At 42.6% G+C, this 22,441-nt stretch overlaps 1 protein-coding gene across 1 annotated transcript in view; it reads left to right on the forward strand.

The window, feature by feature from the left end:
• Positions 1-22,441, forward strand: part of LOC145349304 (anoctamin-7-like) — a 57,060-nt gene that overhangs the window by 18,072 nt on the left and 16,547 nt on the right. Inside the window, exons 7-10 of the mRNA XM_080197805.1 lie at positions 2,671-2,766; positions 6,559-6,647; positions 7,641-7,762; positions 9,237-9,284. Of these exons, the coding sequence (XP_080053931.1) occupies positions 2,671-2,766; positions 6,559-6,647; positions 7,641-7,762; positions 9,237-9,284 (355 nt within the window). The remainder of the gene's footprint in view (positions 1-2,670; positions 2,767-6,558; positions 6,648-7,640; positions 7,763-9,236; positions 9,285-22,441) is intronic.

Here is a 22,441-nt window from a genome sequence, read left to right on the forward strand (position 1 = left end):
GATCATCGCACCAAGTCTCTGCTAAAATTGATTCTTGTGCTGCGCCCAAAGGCTGGAGAATTCCATGTGCTGGAATTAGAATGGGTCATGCCTACTTCAATGCCATTTCCTTTTATGCCCTTTCTGGGTATGATCCAGTTCATGCCATTAGAAAGGGGCTGGGAGAATTGCAAACCGTTTTCCATCAGGCACAAAAGACTTGCACACAATTCTCTAGGATTGGCACAATCTGTGCCAGGTGCAGCCATGTCAGTGAATCGCCTCTTAAGATCTGGCTTTTGGTTTGATTTTTCAGTTCTGTATTTTCCTTTTCTGCCACAATATCAAATTGCCTTGAGGGAGCAGTGTTTTTTTTTTGCATCCTTTAGACAAACCCTTACTTGGGAACATCATAGAACAGGATAATTCAGTTTCCCAAAAATGAACTTTTATATTCCAATCACTTCTCCCAAATGTTTCACTCAATCTGCTTTGTGACATTTATCCAACCCTGTGATTTTTTTTCTGGAAAGTCTGTTTGACACATCAACACCTCCTGATCAAAGTGTTTTAATAACTAGATTGATTACATTTCTCTTTTCTGTATAATCTCTCTTCTAAGCTGAGGTCTGTATTATAGAGTTGATAGCAATGTGGCAACAGTTAGTTCAATTTGACTAAACAGCTGAACTTCTTAAAAACACTTATCCATTTCTAATAGTTTTAGACTTTGTTTCTCTTGCCTGGTTTGCAACCTTAAAGCTTTCTCTAGTGTGGTATGTTGAGCAAAATTAGAAATGCCACAGTCATGCCCACTGTGTCTGATTTGAGTGAGATGGTCTGAAAATTTGCCATCTTTGTGTGGAATGTTTTGGTAAAGCAGTAGGATGGATATTTGAGCAGCGTGTGAGCTGTAGAGAACAAAACATTCCTGGACTTTGCAACCAACTCAATGGAGCAAAGAAACCTTTAAGTTCTAAACAAACAAAGAACAACCCAGCACGGGAAACAGGCCCTTCAGCCCAACGAGCCCGCGCCGCCGCATCACCCTACACCTATTCTACCCTGCGTGTCTACGAATGGAACCCTACTCAGTCAGATTCAGGGAAGAAATAGTGTCAATTTGGTAAAAACCGATCAGCCTAAGAGCACATCTTTGGGGTGTGGGAGGAAACCGGAGCGCCCGGAGGAAACCCACGCAACCACAGGGAGAATGCGCAAACTCCCACAGACACAGGCCCAAATCCATGTATCTGCACAGCTAGCAGTGCTAGTCACTGAGCTGTTGCGGCGCCCGTCTACCGGTCCAGGATCAAGCACACACACCGGCACAAAGTACTAGGCCACTCCCGGAACTTCCAAGAGCAGCCCACGCACGACCCGCCGTGTGCATGCCCCTCGTTTGACACGAGGTGGACCTCCACCTGTGGAATAAAGACAAAAATATTAATCTTACAGCCTGCCTTTCCGGTGTCTCCCGAGGTTTAACCCTATTTAATAGCCCCTACCATATCCCTCCATTCTCGTTTCACTCATGTGCCTATCTAACTGCATCTTAAACGAGTCCAACGTTCCTGCCTCCACCACCCTACTCGGTAGCGCGTTCCAGACCCCCACAACTCTCTGCGTAAAGAACCTTCTTCTCACCTCCAAATTATACCTCTCCCCCCTCACCCTTAAATGATGACCTCTCGTGTTCGTACCCAGTCTAGGGAGCAGTCTCTCACTATTAACTCTCTCACTATTAACTCTATCTATTCCCTTCAGTATCTTATATACTTCTATCATGTCCCCCCTCAATCTCCGTCTTTCCAAGGAGAATAGTCCCAGTTTCTTCAACCTCTCCTCGTACCCCAGCCCCTCCATGCCAGGCAACATCCTGGTAAACCTCCTCTGCACCCTTTCCAGAGACTCCACGTCCTTCCGGTAGTAAGGTGACCAGAACTGGACGCAGTACTCCAAATGCGGTCTAACCAACGTTCTGTATAACTGAAGCATTAGACGGCAGCTTTTATACTCAATGCCCCTTCCTATAAAGGCTAACATCCCATAAGCCTTCCTAACAACCTTCTCCACTTGTGACGCAACCTTCATGGATTTGTGAACCTGCACTCCCAGGTCCCTCTGTATGTCTATACTCCTAATCGGCCTACCTTTTATCACATAGCTCCTCTCTGCATTATTCCGTCCAAAATGCATCACCTCGCATTTGTCAGGATTAAATGCCATCTGCCACCTATCTGCCCACTGCACCAACCTATCTATATCCTGTTGTATCACCTGACAATCCAGTTCCGTACCCGCCAACCCTGCCATCTTGGTGTCATCAGCAAACTTGCTGATCACTCCACCTACGCCCTCTTCCAAGTCATTTATGTATACTACAAAGAGGAGAGGTCCCAGTACTGAGCCCTGCGGCACACCACTGGTCACTGGCCTCCAGCCCGACAAGGTCCCCTCCACAACTACCCTCTGTCTCCTATTTCCCAGCCAGTTCTCAATCCACCTAGCTACCTGGCCTCGTATCCCATGCGTCTTAACCTTTTCTACCAGCCTACCATGAGGGACTTTGTCAAACGCCTTACTGAAGTTCTGTACGATGTGTTCCTGCTGTGAGTAGGCAGTATTGCTGCCAGTAATTTATGTTGAGGTAAACTTAACCTAAGTTTTTTTTTGTGCACTTCATTTCAGAGATGTATGTAATAACATAGCTGGAAGGCGAATTATAATTGAAAGAGCACTTAATGCAACGTGTGTTACTACGAAATGGAAACATGAAAATTTTCAGTAAGTTTCTGATCCAAAATTTTAACATGTTTACTTATCTGACATGCATTTTAATATGTTTAGTATTTGCCGTTTGACTTCAAGTTACCATATTTGTACTGCTCTTTTGCGCCACTTCCTCTTGTGTCTACATTTTGCAATAGAGTTCACCTATGTAAACTGGTCACGCAGGTTTTGCAATTGGTTGACTGAGAGATGTTTGAAAATTTTGACCTAATGATATATTCATGGAATGGTGCAGCACAGAAGGTGCCTGCACCAAGCCCATTGGTCAAGCTGTCCAATTAACCCAACCAATTGGCAACATCCTTCCTGCATCTGTGCTGTATATTCCTGTTAGAATTTCATAGGCTTCTATGATATCCCCTATTTCCACCACCCCCGCCCCCCCCACCCCACCTCAGCAAATGCAATCCTAACTGACTCAATCTCTACTCGTACGTCAGTCCTGCCATCGTTCTGGTAAACCTTCATCTCATTCCCTCTATAACAAGAACATCCTTCCTTCCAATGTGACGATCAAAACTGTGCACAATATTCCAGGTGTGGCCTCATCAAGGCCCTGCATAATTACATTAAGACATCCCTGCTCCTACACTTGAATCCTCATTACGAAGGTCAATGTACCATTTTCGTCTTTACCGCCTATTGCGCCTGCATGCTTACCTTCATTTGACCTCCAGTATGAGTTCGCGTTGCACATTCAGCCATTCACATAATCAGCCTTCCTGCTTTTGCAATCAAAGTGCAAAACGTTACGTTTACTCATGTAATAACTTTTGTGATTTGTTCTCTCATATCTGCTACTTCTCTGTTCCCATTTTACATTATGCTGGGCTTCACTGGAGCATTGCAGCACACCAAGGACAGATGTGTCAGCATAAGAGGAAGTTTAGTGCACTGTAAGAGTAGTTGGTTTGTATTGGTGAAAGACTTTTGGAACCAAATGATATTGGCTTTCCTTCGTGTTAGACATACTCCCATCTCTTTTTAATGAAGCATTTACTTTCAAAACAGTTTTATTTGCCAAATCATAGTATTGAAGAAGGCACGTCTTCTCTGACTGCTTGAGCAACTTGAATATGTGTCAGTCATGGCCATGTTTATGATCTTCCATGTCACACAAGGAATTTCCTCAATGACTATGCTTTCCCAGAAAAGTTAGAGATATGGGGTACTAAGTAAATAAGCAGAAATCACTGCAAATCATCTTATCTGTGAGGTGTAGACCTTGATTGCCCACCTGTCTTGCTACGGTCTGGTCATATCTGTGTTAAAATAGGTCGAAGCAAAGAAATTGATGTGACTTACTTTTATTTAGTACTTTTGTATTTAAAGATCTTCCCTTCTAGTAGTTTCTATTAATACATTAAGATTTTGATGATTTTCTGTCTGCAGTGTCATCTATTATACATATGCAATCTAGAACCAGGTAAAGTTGTAGTCGGTAATAACCTTGGAGTATTGATGGGGAATTCGTTGGTGGTAAAGCTGTTGGATGTCAAGGAGAGATGGTTGGATTTTCTCTTGTTGGAGACGGGTATTGTGTGGAACTTGGTTGTCCTGGTCTTGCTGTAGGCTGGAATGAACTTTTCAGGAACTGCAGAATAACAAATGGAACAGAGCACTGGTAATCACCAGCAAATATCCCCACTCCTGACCTTTCTATGATGGAGGTAAGGTCACTGAAACAACTGAAGATGGCTGAGCCTCACACTTTCCTGAGGAACTCCTGCAGTGATGTCCCAGACAGGGATAATTGGCATTTTAAAAACTGCAATATCTTTCTTTGTGCTAGGTACAACTCTAACCAGTGTCTCCCCCAATTCCCATTATTTTGTTAGGGCTACTTAATGCCACCTTGTCAAATGCTGCCTGTTGAAGGCAATCACTCTTGCCTCACCTCTGGAATTTAACTCCTGTTTGGACCAAGGCTGTAATAAGGTCAGGAGCCGAGAGGCCCTGGCAGAACCCAAGTTGAGCCTTGGTGGGAGGGTTCTTGGCAAGTAGCTGCTTGATAGCACTGTCTATGATACTTTCCATTGATTTGCTGATGACCAAGAATAGACTGGGATGGTAATTAGCAGTATTAGGATTGTTCTGCTTTTTAGAGATGAGGCATATCTGGCCAATTTGCCACCTTGCTGAATAGATACCAGTATTATAGCTGTACTAGAACAACTGGATCAGGGGAACAGCTGGTTCCGGTTAACAAATCTTCAATGCTACAACTGGAATGTTGTTGTCAGGCTCCATAGCCTATGCAGTATCCAGTGGTCTCCGCTTTTTTTTTTGATAGCATGTGGAGTGAATCGAATTGGCCGAAGACTGGCATCTGTGAAGCTGAGGGCTTCAAGAGGAGGCCAAGATGAATCATCTACTCAGCAATTCTGGCTGAAAGTGATTGCAAATACATCCGCCATGTCTTTTGCATTAATGTGCTGATTCTCTATCATTTGAGGGTAGGGATATTTGTGGCACTGACCTCCAGTTGTGTAACTATCCACTACCGTTCATGACTGGATATGGCAGTACTGTAGAGCTTCGATCTGAACCATTGATTGTGGGATTACTTGGCTCTGTTTGGCATGCACACAATCTGGTATCTTAGCTTCACCAGGTGAATTTTCCCTTTTTATCCATCGCTGTTTCTACCCCCCTTTTTCAAACACTGCATTCTAAATCACCACAAATTGCTGTGCAGCAAAATGTTTCTTCACCAGCATCCTCTAGTTTTGTCTGTATCTTTTTGGTCACTGGCCCTTCTGTCATTGCAAATAGCTCTGTCTTGTTTTACTTTTAAAAACCCATGATTTTGAATGTCATGTCAAATTTCCTTTTAAAACCTTCCTTACTCTCAGCAGAGCAAACTCCCCAACATATCACGAAGGGGTTGGGAAATCATCCATACAGCAGACCAGAGCACATGTAGCTACAGAAGATACTGATGTGGGATTGAAATCATGAGAATGTCTGGTGAAGTTAGACGTAGTGGAATTTTTGGATTCCCACCATCATCTGATGGAATGTATAATGTCGGATATTAGCCTGGAGTCTGACGAAGTAGTAGGCGCGGAAGAGATGTTTGGAAGCAGTAAAGCTGAGGTAGGGGTGAAGTTGGGCAGTGTTATGGAAGTGGAAATAGGCTGTTCAGGTGATGGCTTGGGTCTTGCTGCAAATGGGCATGGACTGCTTTAGTATCTGAGAAATTACGAATGGAATAGAATACTCTGCAGTCATCCCCATTGTGACCTTTTTCGATGGCTGAGCCTTTAGCCATTGTATCGAGCACTTTTTAGATCCCTGTAACCTAGTATTATCCTCTTCCTGATTTTTAAAAATGATCCCTTTGACAATACAACTTCCCTCAGCTCTGTTCCAGTTGTTTGTCTCTTCCTAATCCCTGTACAATATTTTTTCTAACTAAAAGGGCAGTATTGCACCTTTCTCTTCCCGTGTCCCCCCTTCCCCACATCTTATATAAAGTTTAAATGTTCTTGTAGTATAAAACCTTGTATTTAGCTACACAAAAGTCAAATGTTATATACAGTGAAGTCCTAAATCGATTTTTTTTTTCATCCATGAAGATGTGCACGTGTAGTTTTTTGAAATCAATGTGAATTTGTTGTTTTGTAATCCAGAAAGATCCAATTCGAACCAAATTGAAATCGGATTGGGGTTCCATGTATCCAAAAATGGCCTAATTCCAGTTTGTATTTTTAACCAATATTATAAATTTCATTTTTTAAATTGTTCTTAATTTGCAGATATGCTCATTCTGTTTTGTCACAGGATTTCTTCAGATGATTTCTTTACTATAATCCAATCTTCCTTTGATAATGATGCCACACCATGGTTTGGTCTTATTATTTGTCTATGGGGTAAGGAATTTGTCAATGATAATCACTTGTTGTGGAATATCTCATGGGTAATGTTTGCACCATAAATTACTTCATGTTAATGCAGAATTAAGTTGGGATATGTTTAAATTCAAATCTTTGTCATTTATTTTAAATTTAGTAGAATCTATCTGAGCAATCATATTTTGCCATTGTGCAGAAATAAAGATTTAATATTCTGAATTATTTTTAATTTGAGCAAAATATACAAGTGCATACTGCATCAATCATCAAAATAAAGATGCTGGTAATATCTGAACCAAATCTGGCAGCATGATCCTGCAGATAACATTGATCAGAGGAGCACTTCTTTATTGTACACTGATGCCATCACAAAATGGTTTCCCACCTAGAATCAACTGAACTGAGAATTTAAAACCTAATATTCTTCTTTCTACCTTTTGAATGATTTCTACTATTTTTAATTTGAATTGCACTGATCAAGTTGACCATTGAACAAGGAGGCATTAGGGAATTCATGCAAGGATGTCAGAGGCAAGGGAAGATGATAGATAATTGAAAATGGGAAATATTTGGAATTATCAGCAGCATTTTGAGAAATGTGGGTTATACCCCAATATTCGGTGCTTCACAATAGAGGAAGAGGAAATTTAGCAAGTGCATCTAAAGAGATGTAAAGACAAGGACTGAATTCTGTGGTGCTCCCTTTTAACACCACCTCAATCTTCTAGCTGGCACTCCCTGTATTCAACGTGCTTGCTTGGACGGATACACGTGCGCAAGGGGAATGATACCCCAGCATGAATCCCTGCTTCTGGGGAATTGAAGCAAAGAAACAAAATAATGGGGCTGAGGAAGAAAATGCCCATAATTGTGAACCTGCAAGTTGAAGTGTAAAATAACAAACACTGCATTGAAGATCAAGAAAATGTTTTTTTTTGTTCTGATCAAATTGAAAGCAATACATGTCGTGGAGTTCCATTTGACTGAATAAAAGTATTGCATTGTCCTCAGGAACAATATTTGTGGAAATGTGGAAAAGGATCAATGCAAAACTGGTATATGAATGGGATGTTGAAAATTTTGAAAATGACGAGCCAGCCAGACCTGAGTTTTATGGAACAAGTGTAAAAAAGGTACATATTTTTGCTTGTTGTAAATTCTTAATCACATTAATTACTAGATAAGTGTGATACAGATCAACACATGGGGCTGTTTGTGTTAGTACATTCTGTAACTGACTTTCAACAAAGTGGAAAAATATAATTTTGGGGCAGGGGTTTTGGATTTTACTTGCCATAAAAGAACTATTATTTGTTTGGATGTCAGTACATCAGCTCATCCACTTAAGAGGATGGATCTAATATTTATTATTGATAGGTTTCTATTACAATCTCCATCAGCGGTAGATCATTGGGAAGGTGGCAGTTTAAGCTTGCAATGATACATGTGCTATTTCCTAATAGTTTCCAGAAACACTCAATTCTTTAAAATACTGCTGACTTGCTGATTCTCAGCTATGCTCCCTTTTGTGTGTAGTTCCCTAATCAAAAGTACAAAAATTGGTAAATTTACCCATCTATACAAAACTTCCCATAAATAGAAACTGTCCTTGTATGTATAGCTGCAACAATTGAAGACTTCATTTGGTCTACATCCGTCTTGAAGAATTTCACAATCTATAATGTAGGTAAGCTGAAATAACATCACCTCATTATTAACAGGATAAACTTGGGGCGGGATGTGCCATGGACCAATGATATGATCCTCCACCATAGTCTATTGCATCTGCAAAATAGGACCTGATCCAATTTTAATTGAGCATTTAAATTTGGCTGAAAGTAAACTTAGAATATCGAAACAAAGATGGAAGTTTTTGGATTGTGGTGTTGCCTTACTGATTTGACCCAGCAAAGATATACAAAATGCACAGTAAAGCAATATTTGGCTTCAGATTAAGCCATCTGTATAAGCAGTAGCAAGTCACCCATCTCCCACAGTGCTGAAATATAATTAGAATGAAGACCATGATCAAAATGGTCCTGTTTTGTGTTGGCCTGAAGAGGTTCACATGCCTAATTTATAGAATTCCCAAAACTTGTCATCTACATCCAATGGCAGTCTAGCTATTCAAACCTGAGGTGGTTGAAACATTGTAAATACGACCAAAGGCCACTTTGAAATCTTGCAATGTTAGCCCCGAGCACCTTAGGAAAGCACGGCATGCGTGCTAAGTCAACCTGAATAAACTTGAGGTTGCAAGAACTGGCTGATGAGTAAGGCAACTTATCTAATTGCCACATCTGGCTTTAAGTGATATATGTATAACCCTGTATATGCATGAGGGCGGAGCATTTCTCCCATTAGCTGAAAGCCATTTAATGGATGACTCCACCAGGCGAGTAAGAAATTCTGTAATCTATAGGTAAGCAAATCTTCCCATCAGAATTTGACTCTAATTTACCCTATTGATCAGAAAACTGTAACACGACGTTATAAATTTCTTTGCCTGAAGAATTACTAGATTTTATGAAATTGACAATTTATTGTTTACTGACATAGACATTATTCATCTCTTTAAAAACAAAGTTCAACAACCTTTTATTTCAGCTTTACGTATTGCTACTAAAGATGTTAAATGTATTGGAACATTCGACAGTGAGTACAAAGCCAGTTAGCTGTAATGTAGACGAGATGAATTCTTATCTGTAGTCCTTATTCTTTAAATTGAAGGCTCTCTCCACAGCAACACCAGTTTTAATCCGACACACAATTACTGACCATTTCTCCACTCTTGGTCAACTTTGTAGTTCCTTGAAAGAATGTTATCAAAGTGCACCTGCAGTTCAAATTCTGGAAAAAGTGTCCATAACTTGATGTGTTAAAAGTTTTTTGGAGACCTTCCATTTAAGAAATTCAGGAGGAAAAAATGCTCTGCTTGTACTCTCTTCTTCAATATCCAACTAATCTTGCAATGTGTGAGGCATGATGTGGGCAAGTTGCCAGAAGGCTGAGTTACCAGAGACAACACAACTACATCAAAATTAACCCAATTTTTTAGGATCATCTAAGCAACAATGATTTTGTTTTTAAATGTATGAGGTAACCCTATTTGTCCACATGGGCATTAGAAACTGGCCTAATTCCTCTTAAGTTTTTGGCTTTGAGTGGAAAATCAATCATAAATTTGAGTTTGTTTGAAGGGGTAACCAAGAAGGTAAATGAGGGCAGTGCAGTTGATGTTGTCGACATGGACTTTAGCAAGGCCTTTGACAAGGTAACGCATGGTAGGTTGTTGCGTAAGATTAAATTTCATGGGATCCAGGGTGAGGTATCTAAATGCATACAAAATTGGCCTCTTGACAGAAGCCAGAGGATAGTTGTAGAGGGTTGTTTATCCAACTAGAGGCCTGTGACCAGCAATGTGTCTTAAGGATAAGTGCTGGGTCCGCTATTTGTCACTTTTATATTTAATGATTTGGATGAGAATAAAGGAGGCATGGTTAGTAAGTTTGCAGATGACACCAAGATTGGTGGCATAGTGGACAGTGAAGAAAATTTATCTCCAATTGCAATGGGATCTTGATCAATTGGGATAGTGGGCTGACGAATGGAGGATGGAGTTTAATTTAGACATGTGAAGTGATGCATTTTGGTAGATTAAGTCCTGTCGTGGTTCAACCTGTTAATGGAAGGGCATTGGGGAGCGTTAGAGAACAAAGATTTAGGGGTACATGTTCATAGCTCCTTGAAAGTGGAATCGCAGGTGGACAAAGTGGTGAAGAAAACATTCAGATGCTTGGTTTCGTTGGTTAGAACATTGAATATAGGAGTTGGAATGTCTGGTAGTACAAGACATTGGTAAGGCCGCACTTGGAATACTGTGTGCAATTCTGGTTACCCTATTATAGAAAGGATATTATTAAACTAAGAGTGCAAAAGAGATTTACTAGGATGCTACTGTGGCTCGATGGTTTGAGTTGTAAGGAGAGGCTGGATAGTCTGGGACATTCCCCTGGAATGTAGGAGGCTGAGGGGTGATCTTATAGAGGTCTATAAAATAACGAGGAACATAAATCAGCTAGATAGTCAATATCTTTTACCAGAGGTAGGGGAGTCTAAAAAAAGAGAGCGCATAGTTTTAAGGTGAGAGAGGAGAGATACAAGTGTCCAGAGGGGTAGTTTTTTCCAAATAGAGGATGGTGAGTGGAACAAACTGCCAGAAGTAGTAGTAGAGGTGGATACAATTTTATCTTGTAAAAAAAACATTTAATAGTTACATGGGGGAGAATTGGGAGACCTGGGCTAGCTGGGTATTTAATGGCTGGCCCAGGAGGTCCAGGTCAACAGTATGGGTGGGAGCGGTCAGAAGGGGGTTTGCAAGGTTAGTCATTGTCTGGGGGCCAGGAATGTGTGCCACTGTGTGTGTGCCGATCGTTGCTCTGACAGATCGGAGTGGCCCACTTAGCACTATGCTGATGGCCTCTCATGTTTACCAGAGGGCATCATACTGAGGCACACTGCAGTGCACAAAGTCAGAGATTCATTCTTGAAATTGCGCTTAAAAACACTAGCAAAATATACTCTCTCATTTTCCCACAAATCGGGAATTTTTTTTGGAAGAATCCCAACAGATGTCTTTGGTTGTGTATTGCTGCCAACTCATTCAGTCTTCTGGAATTGTATGAAGATGGAATGAAGGATACTTTAGTTTTATTTTTGATCAGTTGATTTTAAATTAGTGTTACTTGTTGAGTGGGGGGAGGGGGAATGTGTTGGCTAGAGGAACATATTTTGGTTAGGATATCAGGAACATCCTTCTGTAAAATAGTTCCGTGAATAGTTCCTCTGGCCAAATGAACAGGCAGCTCACACTGAAGAAGTAATTTGGAGAGAGAGAACAATCCCAAGAAAGAGATTTTTGTTCAACAATTCAGGTCAGTAATTTTAGCAGATGCTCAAGTTACCACAGAAGCTCCTACAACAGCACCATCAAAATCCGCAATCTTTAACTATCTAGAAGAACAAGGGCAGCAGATGCATAGGAACATCACCAGCTGTAATATTCACTCCCAAGTCACACACCATCCTGTGCCCAGTGAAAATGACTTTTGGGCAATTGTGTGCTAGTTATTAAACATGCCTAATAGTTTCAATGTGGCATTTTCCCTTGGCAACTATAGAATTTAACTAGAGTACTGTGTGGTCCTGGTTGCCACATAATAGGAAGGATCTGATTTGAACTGGATGGGTGCACAGAAGATTCACCAGGATGCTGCCTGGGATGGAATGTTTAAGATGTGAAGACAGTTTGGATAAACTTGGGTCATTTTTGGAGCAGAGAAGACTGAGGGGTGGCCTGATTAAGTTGTTCAAGATTGAAGGACGTGGACAGGGTGGATAGGGAGCAGCTCTTCTCCTTAATTGAAGGATCAGTCGTGAGAGGACAGAGTTCAAGGTGAAGGGCAGGAGGGTTTGGGGGATGTGAGGAAAACCTTTTTTTGACCAGAGGGTGGTGATGGTCTGGAATGCGCTGCCTAGGAGGGTAGTAGGGGTGCGTTGCCTCATCCTTTTTAAAAAAGTATCTGAATGAGCACTTGGTATGTCATGACATTTCAGGGCTACAGAATTGAATGGGCATTTAAATGTTTCTCATGTCAGTTCAGACTCATTGGCCAAAGGTTCTGCACGGTGTGATTCTATGAATTTTGGAATGCCTCCTGATGGGCCATTACAAAATGATGAAACACTAGTTGTAGCCAAAACAATTAAAGAAATGTCATCAGTAAATTGACATTTAGATGTGTCTGTACTTGGTATGTTTACATTACAGCAAGAAATAGTTTATCTTCCAGGGAGGCTGAATTCTTAATTTCCCTCTGTGGAAATCTTTAATTTGGACGTGGACATCTGAGACTAGCCAAGCCAATGATATTCAAGTTTTGGTTCCAGGTGTCTAAAGCTAACTCTTCCCTGCTCCATATGCAGAACATTGTAAAAGAAGGTGGCATCCCAGTTATGTTGCTACAAAAATAGATTTTTGTGCTAGAGATGTTGCTGGAAGTGGTGATAGATTTTGACACATTCGGATGAAGAGATTATTCATAATACCATAAGAAAATATTTCTGGGGCGTTCATGCATTTGGCCTTGGTTTGTTATCTACATCCGTTTCCACTAAGTCTCTTTCCTTTAGTTTAGAAGATGCTTTTTATTTTTGAATTGCTGTCCATTACCACCACCTGCCAACAGCATTCAGCTTGTCCTGTCTGATCATTGGTATCGTTATTTCCTATGTTCATGGAATGTATGTATCCTTGGCAAGGTCAGCATTAACTGCTTCTGAAAGTGGTATGTGGCACCTTTTTTGGACTGTTGTAGTCTTTGTGGTATATACATATTCACAGTGCAGTTAGGGAGGGAATTCCACAACAGTGAAGGAACAAGAAGTTTAAAATCCGGATGGTGTGTGACTTTGAGGAAAATGTGCAACTGATATTCCTGTGCATCTGTTGCATAAGAACATAAGAAATAGGAGCAGGAGTAGGCCATCTAGCCCCTCGAGCCTGCCCCGCCATTCAACAAGATCATGGCTGATCTGAAGTGGCTCAGTTCCACTTTCCCGCCCTCTCCCCATAACCCTTAATCCCCTTGCCTACCAAAAACCTATCTACCCGCTTCTTAAATATATTTAGCGAGGCAGCCTCCACCACTTCAACGGCAGAGAATTCCAGAGATTCACCACCCTTTGAGTGAAGAAGTTCCTCCTCAACTCTGTTCTAAACTGTGCCCCCCTTTTATCTTGAGGCTGTGCCCCCTAGTCCTACTGTCCTTTCTGAGTGGGAAGAACCTCTCCACCTCTACCCTATCCATCCCTTTCATCATCTTGTACGTCTCAGAGATCTCCCCTCATCCTTCTAAACTCTAACGAGTACAAGCCCAGTTTATTCAGCCTCTCCTCATAGCTCAACTCCGGTATCAGCCTAGTGAACCTCCTCTGCACTCCCTCCAAGGCCAAAATATCCTTGCGCAAGTGCGGTGACCAAAACTGCACACAGTACTCCAGCTGTGGCCTCACCAGTGCCCTATACAGTTGCAGCAAGACCTCCCTACTTTTATATTCAATCCCCCTCACTATGAAGGCCAGCATCCCATTCGCCTTCCTGACCACCTGCTGCACCTGTAGGCTGGGTTTTTGCAACTCGTGCACAAGGACCCCCAGGTCCCTCTGCACTGTAGCATGCTGCAGCTTTTTGCCCTGTAAGTAGTAGTCCTTCCTACCATTATTCCTACCAAAGTGGATAACCTCACACTTGCCAACATTGTACTCCATCTGCCAGGTCCCTGCCCACTCGCGCAGCCTATCTAGATCCCTCTGCAGACTTTCCACACCCTCCGCACAATTTGCCGTTCCACCAATCTTTGTGTCATCAGCAAATTTCGACACCTTACACTGGGTTCCCTCCTCCAGATCATCTATATATAAATGGTAAATAGCTGAGGCCCCAGCACCGATCCCTGGGGCACTCCACTAGTCACCAACCGCCAATCCAAATAGCACCCATTGACACCCACTCCCTGCCTCCTATTTGACAGCCAATCCCCTATCCACGCTAACACCCTACCCCCAACTCCATGCCCCCTAACCTTCTGTAACAACCTTTTGTGCGGCACCTTACCAAACGCCTTCTGAAAATCGAGAAACACCACATCCACCGTTGCCCTTGTTCTTCTAGATGGTTATAGAGATGTTGGGTTTTGTGAGCATCTGTAGTATTTTGTGCACTTTCTGCTAAAATTATTGACCTAAATTTTAGAGCAGTGTCTAATTTCTGAATTGCTGAGTTTTCATATCCGTGCAGTTACTGAAGAGTGCCCCAATAATGAATAAATAGCAGTACACAAACCATTATGTTCCTTGGTGTACACAATTTATCTATCTTTAACTTTTTTCCTACAGATTTCAATTAAAAATTGCTAAAGATGACATTTATTTGGACTCTCTACATGCTCAGAGTAGAATATGCAGTAGTTTGAAGCATATTAGTTTTACTCTAGTGCTATATTCATTGCGTAAATTAAGCAGCATGCTTATTAACATTATTTATATTATCTTGCTTTTCCTGCCTGCTGCTATCTGGGAAATTTTTTGGAGGTGACATTGAGCAATTGAGCCTTGAGTTATTTCTAATACTAGTACAACAAATGGGAGGGACATTTGGGCAGAATTTTCTTTTTACACTGTCAACTCAGGCAGGAAAAGTGGTGTGTAGTCCATTGGCAGCACTGCCAGCCCTTCCTGCCATATTTTTTTGACAGGTAGTTTGAAAAGAAATCCTGGAGACAGAGACTCCGTCCCACTAACAACCTTTGGCCCCTGACAGACCCGATCTGAAAATACTAAAATTAAAAACAAATTCTACACCACCACCAGCACCCCAAAAAAAAACCTGGCCACAGCATGTCCCTTCATGATGGGAGGACTCCATTGTGTCATTCTAAGGGGCAGGGACTATTTCAATAGGAAATCTCGCTGGCATAAATGTCATTTTGGGACTTCTGCTGGACACTCTTTTCCCCCTCCAGCTTACCCACTCCTCAAAAAACTAAGGCAGAAAAATATAACCCCCTTCCCCAACATTGTACTGAACATGGGTCACTTTTTAAAATAGATTGTATTAAACATTTCAATTTGATTTATTATTGTCACATGTATTAGTATACAAGGAAAAGTATTGTTTTTTGTGCTGTACAAAGCATTCCATTCGAATGTAGTGTTAGTAGCTAGGGTGTAGAGAAAGATCAACTTAACACAGGGTAGGTCCATTCAAAAATCTGCAGCAGCAGGAAAGAAGCTGCTCTTGAGTTGATTGGTACATGACCTCAGACTTTTGCACCTTTTTCCCAATGAAAGAAGGTGGAAGAGAGAACATCTGGGATATGTGGGGTCCTTAATTATGCTGGCTGCTTTTCTGAAGCAACAGGAAGTGTAGACAGAGTCAGTGGATGGGAGGATAGTTTGCATGATGGATTAGACTACATTCACGACCTTTTTGTAGTTTCTTTGCCGCCTTGGGCAGAGCAGGAGCTATGCCAAGTTGTGATGCACCACAGAAAACATTCTTTCTGGTTGTATCTGTAAAGGTTGGCAAGAGTCATAGCTGATATGTCAGATTCCCTTAATCTTCTGAGAGTACAGGCATTGTTGGGCTTTCTTATCTATGATGTTGGCATGTGGTGACCAAGACAGGTTGTTGGTCATCTGGGCACATACAAACTTGACTCTCTAAACCATTTCTACTTCATCCCCATTGATGTAGATAAGGGCATGCTCTCCACCACACCACCTGAAGTCAATGATAATGATGATCTCCTTCGTTTTATTGACATTTGAGAGAGAGATTATTGTCGTTTCATCAGATCCTAATATGCAATAGTGGCGATGGGGTTGGTATTGCTGAAATTGAGGTGGGCCAGGTGTTTGTAAGGGAATACTTGGGGTGTGATCAAGTTTAGAACATAGAACATAGAACACTACAGCACAAACAGGCCCTTCAGCCCACAAGTTGCGCCGATCACATCATCACCTACCAACCTACAGACCTATCTATAACCCTCAATCTCATTAAACCCCATATACTCATCCAGAAGTCTTTTAAAAGACCCCAGCGAGTTCGCCTCCACCACCACTGACGGCAGCCGATTCCATTCACTCACCACCCTCTGAGTGAAAAACTTACCCCTAACATCACTTCTGAACCTCCCTCCCCGCACCTTAAATCTGTGTCCTCTCGTAGCGACCATTTCAACCCGGGGAAATAGCCTCTGAGAGTCCACCCTATCTATTCCTCTCAACATTTTGTAAACTTCTATCAGGTCGCCTCTCAACCTTCGTCTCTCCAGGGAAAAGAGTCCCAGCTCCCTCAACCTAACTTCATAAGGCATGCCTCCCAGTCCAGGCAACATCCTTGTAAATCTCCTCTGTACCCTTTCAATAGCTTCCACATCCTTCCTATAGTGAGGCGACCAGAACTGCACACAATACTCCAAATGAGGCCTGACAAGGGTCTTATAAAGTTCCAGCATTACCTCCCGACTCCTAAACTCAATCCCTCGATTAATGAAGGCCAGTACACCATACGCCTTCTTGACCACCTCCTCCACCTGCGAGGCCGATTTAAGAGTCCTGTGGACCCGGACCCCAAGATCCTTCTGCTCCTCAACACTACTCAGACTTCTGCCCTTGATAGTGTACTCGTTCATCCCGTTGGTTCTGCCAAAATGGACGACTACACATTTATCCGCGTTGAAGTCCATCTGCCACTTCTCCGCCCAGTCCTGCATCCTATCTATGTCCTGCTGCAACTTTTGCCATCCTTCCAGATCATCCACAACACCACCGACCTTCGTGTCATCAGCGAACTTACTTACCCATCCCTCCACTTCCTCATCCAGGTCATTTATGAAAATGACAAACAACAAGGGTCCCAGAACAGATCCTTGAGGCACTCTGCTGGTGACTGACCTCCATTCAGAAAAAGCCCCATCCACAACCACTCTCTGCCTTCTGCAGGCAAGCCAGTTCTGGATCCACAAGGCCAAAGGCCCTTGGATCCCATGCCCTCTCACCTTCTCAAGAAGTCTTGCATGGGGGACCTTATCAAACGCCTTGCTGAAGTCCATGTACACTACGTCCACGGCACTTCCTTCGTCAATGTGTTCAGTCACATTATCGAAGAACTCAACTAGGCTTGTAAGGCACGACCTGCCCTTGACAAATCCATGCTGACTATAGCTGATCATGTCAAACCTCTCCAAATGTTCGTAAATCTTGTCCCTCAGAAGCCTCTCCATCAGCTTACCAACCACTGAGGTCAGACTCACCGGTCGGTAATTTCCCGGGCTATCTCTGTTCCCTTTCTTGAAAATAGGAACTACATCCGCAATCCTCCAATCCTCTGGAACTTCTCCCATCTCCATTGACGACGCAAAGATCATCGCCAGGGGCTCTGCAATCTCTTCCCTTGCCTCCCACAGTATCCTGGGGTACATCCCATCTGGTCCCGGCGACTTATCTACCTTGATAGAATTCAAAAGTTCCAACACATCCTCCTCCTTAATATTCACGTACTCAATCCTTTCCATCTGCTGCAAATCCATAACAAAATCTCCCAGATCGGCTTCCACTGTGAATACTGAGGCGAAGTACTCGTTAAGCACCTCCGCCATTTCTTCTGGTTCCACACAGACCTTTCCCCCCTCACCTTTTATAGGTCCTATCCCTTCTCTTCTTATCCTTTTACCTTTCACATATTTATAGAAGGCCTTGGGATTCTCCTTAATCTTACCCGCCAAGGTCTTCTCATGACCCCTTCTGGCTCTCCTAATTTCCCTTTTAAGTTCCCTCCTACAGTCCTTATACTCCTCAAGATCTTTAACATCTCCTAATTCCCTGAACCTCTTGTACACCTTCCTTTTCTTCCTGACTAGGTTCAACACATCCTTTGTGCACCACGGTTCCCTCGACCCACCAAAACCCCCTCGTCTCATCGGAACGTTGTCATTCAGAGCTCCAGACACACATTCCTTGAATATCTGCCACCTTCCTTCGGTACTTTTCCCTAAGAACGCCTCCTTCCAGTTTATTTGTCCAAGTAACTTCCTGACTTCTTCGTATCTCCCCTTACCCCAGACAAACACCTTCCTAGCCTGCCTGATCCTATCTCGTTCCAACGCAATTGTGAAGGAGATAGAATTATGGTCACCATTTCCAAGATGCTCTCCTACCGAAAGATCCATCACCTGCCCTGGTTCATTCGCCAGTACCAGGTCAAGTACAGCCTCTCCCCTCGTAGGCTTGTCCACATACTGCGTCAGGAAACCTTCCTGAACACACCTAACAAACTCCTCCCCATCTATACCCCTTACCCTAGGGATATTCCAGTCGATGTTTGGGAAATTGAAGTCTCCCATCACGACAACTCTGTTATTAAAACATTTCTCCAGAATCTGTTTCCCTATTTGCACTTCAACTTCCCTGTCACTATTGGGCGGCCTATAGAATACACCCAGCAAAGTTTTTGACCCTTTGCTGTTCCTAACTTCCACCCACAGAGATTCTGTAGACAATCCCTCCACGACATCCTCTTTCTCTGTAGCCATGACACTATCCCTGATCAACAGTGCCACTCCACCACCCCTTCTGCCACCCTCCCTGTCCTTCCTGAAGCACCTGAAGCCTGGCACCTGAAGTACCCAGTCCTGTCCCTGAGACATCCAAGTCTCCGTAATGGCCACCACATCACAATCCCAAACAGCTATCCACGCCCTAAGCTCATCTACCTTATTCACTACACTCCTTGCATTAAAATATATACACTTCAGCCCCTCAGTCTGGGCATTTCCCATCTCCACCGCCTGTCTAACCTCCCTCCCATACTGCCTGCGGTCCTCCCCTACCTGGGAGCGAACCTCCTCCGTCCCAGTTTCCCCATCACAGTTCCCTCCCCCCATCCTTTCTAGTTTAAAGTCCCCCCCAGTAGCCTTAGCCAGTCTTCCCGCCAAGATACTAGTCCCCCTGGTATTTAAGTGCCACCCGTCCTTACTATAGAGGTCCCACCTACCCCTAAAGAGGTCCCAGTGATCTAGGAACCGAAAGCCCTGCCCTCTACACCAGTCCCTCAGCCACGCATTCACCCTCCACCTCATTTCATTTCTCCCCTCATTCTCCCGTGGCACAGGCAGCAATCCTGAGATTACTACCTTCGCTTTTCTCTTCCTCAGCTGCCTACCCAGTTCCCTATAGTCCCTTTTCACGAGTGCCTCCCTCTTCTTACCTACGTCAGTAGTACCTATATGTACTACTACCTCCGGTTCCTCACCCTCCCCTTTCAGGATGTCTGGGACCCGCCCAGAGACATCCCGGATCCCAGCCCCAGGGAGACAAACCACCATCCGCGACTCCCTTCTACGTCCACAAAAACGCCTGTCCGCGCCCCTCACTGTGGAGTCCCCTATTAACACTACCTTTCTGCTTCCCTTTTTGATTTTTTGGCTCACTGGCTCAGCTCCAGAGAGCTGGCCATCGCTTCCTCCCTCAGATGAGCTGTCCCCCCCGGTAGTACTCAGGCCGGAGTACTTATTTTGAAGGGGGACATCCACCGGAGTGCTCTCCATCACCCGTGTTTAATTAGCAATGTGAAGAACAGTCCAAAGGAGAACATTGAAACTGGAAGATGGGCAATTTCAATAGGATGAGAGCGGGCTTCACCAGTGTTTTAAAAAAAAATTGACAAGAAAAACTGTAATGAATAAATGGGTAATCTTTAAGAGGCAGATATTTAAAAACTAGGAACAATCCAATAAGGCCCAAAGGCAGGGGAATCAAAACCATGACTTTTTTTACCACAGACCCTGTCATATAAGAACGAAACCAAATGCAATATGTACAAGGGAAATGAGGGGGGAAGGAGCAGTGTGGTGAGATTTGTTTTTTAACCCTTGCTTGAATATTGGAATTCAGAGTAAAATCAGCAGCATTTGCCAGCTGTATGGGGGGTATGGCCAGCAGTGATGATGCAAAATGACTGCAACAGGACATTGAAAGGCTAGCAGAATGGATGGACAATTGACAGGTGGAATTTAATACAAAGAAGTGTTGAGTTGATTTATTTAGTCAAAAGGGAAAGACCGCATGGAGAAATAGTGCAGCAATGTACAGGGTCAGAGTGACCTTGGGATTTGTGTAAACTGGTCCTTGAAGGTACAAGGATGTAGTCATAGTTGAGTACAACAGCAAGGGAAATTATATTGAAACTTTAAAGCTTTGCTTAGGCCACAATTGGAGTATTACATTTAGTTCTGTCAGAACATTTTTGAAAAGGTGTGGGCTCCTGATGGTGTAAGAGGAGGTTTACCCAAATTGTCCCAGGGTTGAGAAATCTCAGCTACAACATTTGAGAGGTTGGAGAGGCTGGGGTTGTTTTGCTTGGCGCAGAGGAGTTTGAGGGATACTTGATTGGGAGATGTACAAGGCTATGATAACTTATGTAAAATGGACAAGAGAAAACTCTGATGGCGCAAGATTAGGGATTTGGGTAAGAGATGCAGTGGTAATGTGAAGAACTTTTTTTAAAATGCAATGATCTAGAATTTGCTCTTAAGAGGGTGGAAAAAGCAAAGATGATAAAAGATTTCAAAAGTAAGCTGGATGAATGCTTGAGGGGAAATAAAATTGAGGGTAGAGTAGCTAAATGGGACTAACTTGGATTTCCCTAAGACAGGCGCAGACTGGATGGTCAAGTGACCTCCTCCTCCTATGTCACTATGACTCTAGATTTAGATGATTTCTTGTCATTTGCTGACACTTAGCATTCCATGTATACTGCTTAATATAACTTTGTCCTTTCACCTTTCTCTTCCCAAAGAACTGTTAAAGCAAACTGTGTATTAAACATATTTATGGTCAGATTTTACAAAAGATCATTAAATTTGGAACTTGAAGAGACCCTAAAGAAAACACCAACTAAGCCTGAATCCAAACTGAGTTTGTATGTCTGTCAAGGAAGAGTGTGAAGCATTAATTCTTGTAGGAAGATGGGAGCTGGAGTAGGGCCATTTGATTCTTCAGGCCTGCTTTACCATTCAGTAAGATCATGGCTAATCTGATTGTGGCCTCAGCTCCATTTTCATGTCTATCCCCAATATTCTTCGACTCGGCATTAATCAAGAATAACCCAGCTTTGAATAAATTCAATGACCCAAGCTCTTCCTGCCTTTTTTTGGGTGACAGAATGTCAACCCTCAGGAAAAAAATTCTCCTCATCTCAGAATGGAGACTTCTTAAACTGATCCTCTAGTTCTATTTACTCCAAGTGGAAACTCCCTCCTGGTGTCTACCCTATTAAGTGCCTTTAAGATCACTTTGCTTCTTCATCTTTTAAACTTCAACAATATGGATAGGCATAACCTGTTGAATTTTCATTTTTAGGATATCCCCTTAATCCCAGGAATGAATCAAGTGAACCTTCTCTGTGCTGCTTCTAATGCAATTTTTTTTTAAATTAAGGCAACCAAAACTGTCTGGTGTATTCCAGATGTATCTCACCAAGGTCCTGTGCAGCTGTAGTAAAAGATCCTTGCTTTTGACTTCTATATGTGTTGGCAATAACATAGCATTTGCCTTCCCAATCACTCACTACCTGCATGCTACCCGTGATTTTGTAATTCATATACCAGCATCCCCACATCACCCTGTAGCACCGAGCTCTGCAATTTCCCTCCATTTTAAAAAATATACTGCTTTTCTATTCCTGTCACAAGTTCACATTTCCAAACCCCAAAAATAATCCATTTATTCCTAGTCTTTTAGCTAACTCCATTATCCATGTTAGTACGTTGCCCCTACACCATGTTCTCTTATTTTATATGGTAACTTTTGGTGTGGCACTTTATCGAATACCTTTTTAGAAATCCAAGTACTTCACATCTACAGGTGACCCTTTATTCACCTTCTTTATTACTTCCTGAAAAACTCATTAGTTAAGCATGATTTCCAAAGCAATGTTGACTCTGCCTGATCACATTATGATTTTCTAAGTTATGAACTTTTTAAAGTGGACTATTTGTGTATCTAGACTTGCAATATGGCAAAATAACTGAAGGGTTAAATTCTGAAAGTAGAACATTGTGTTTTAAAATACTGCAAATGCTGGAAAATCTCAGTAGATCTAACAGCATCTGTGGGGAGAGCATAGAACCAACATTGAGTCTGGATGACCCTTCATCAGAGCTCTGACAAAGGTGCATCTAGACCTG

This window comes from Carcharhinus amblyrhynchos, chromosome 10 (assembly GCF_965287045.1).
Source record: "Carcharhinus amblyrhynchos chromosome 10, sCarAmb.v2.hapA, whole genome shotgun sequence".
Taxonomy (NCBI): Eukaryota; Metazoa; Chordata; class Chondrichthyes; order Carcharhiniformes; family Carcharhinidae; genus Carcharhinus; species Carcharhinus amblyrhynchos.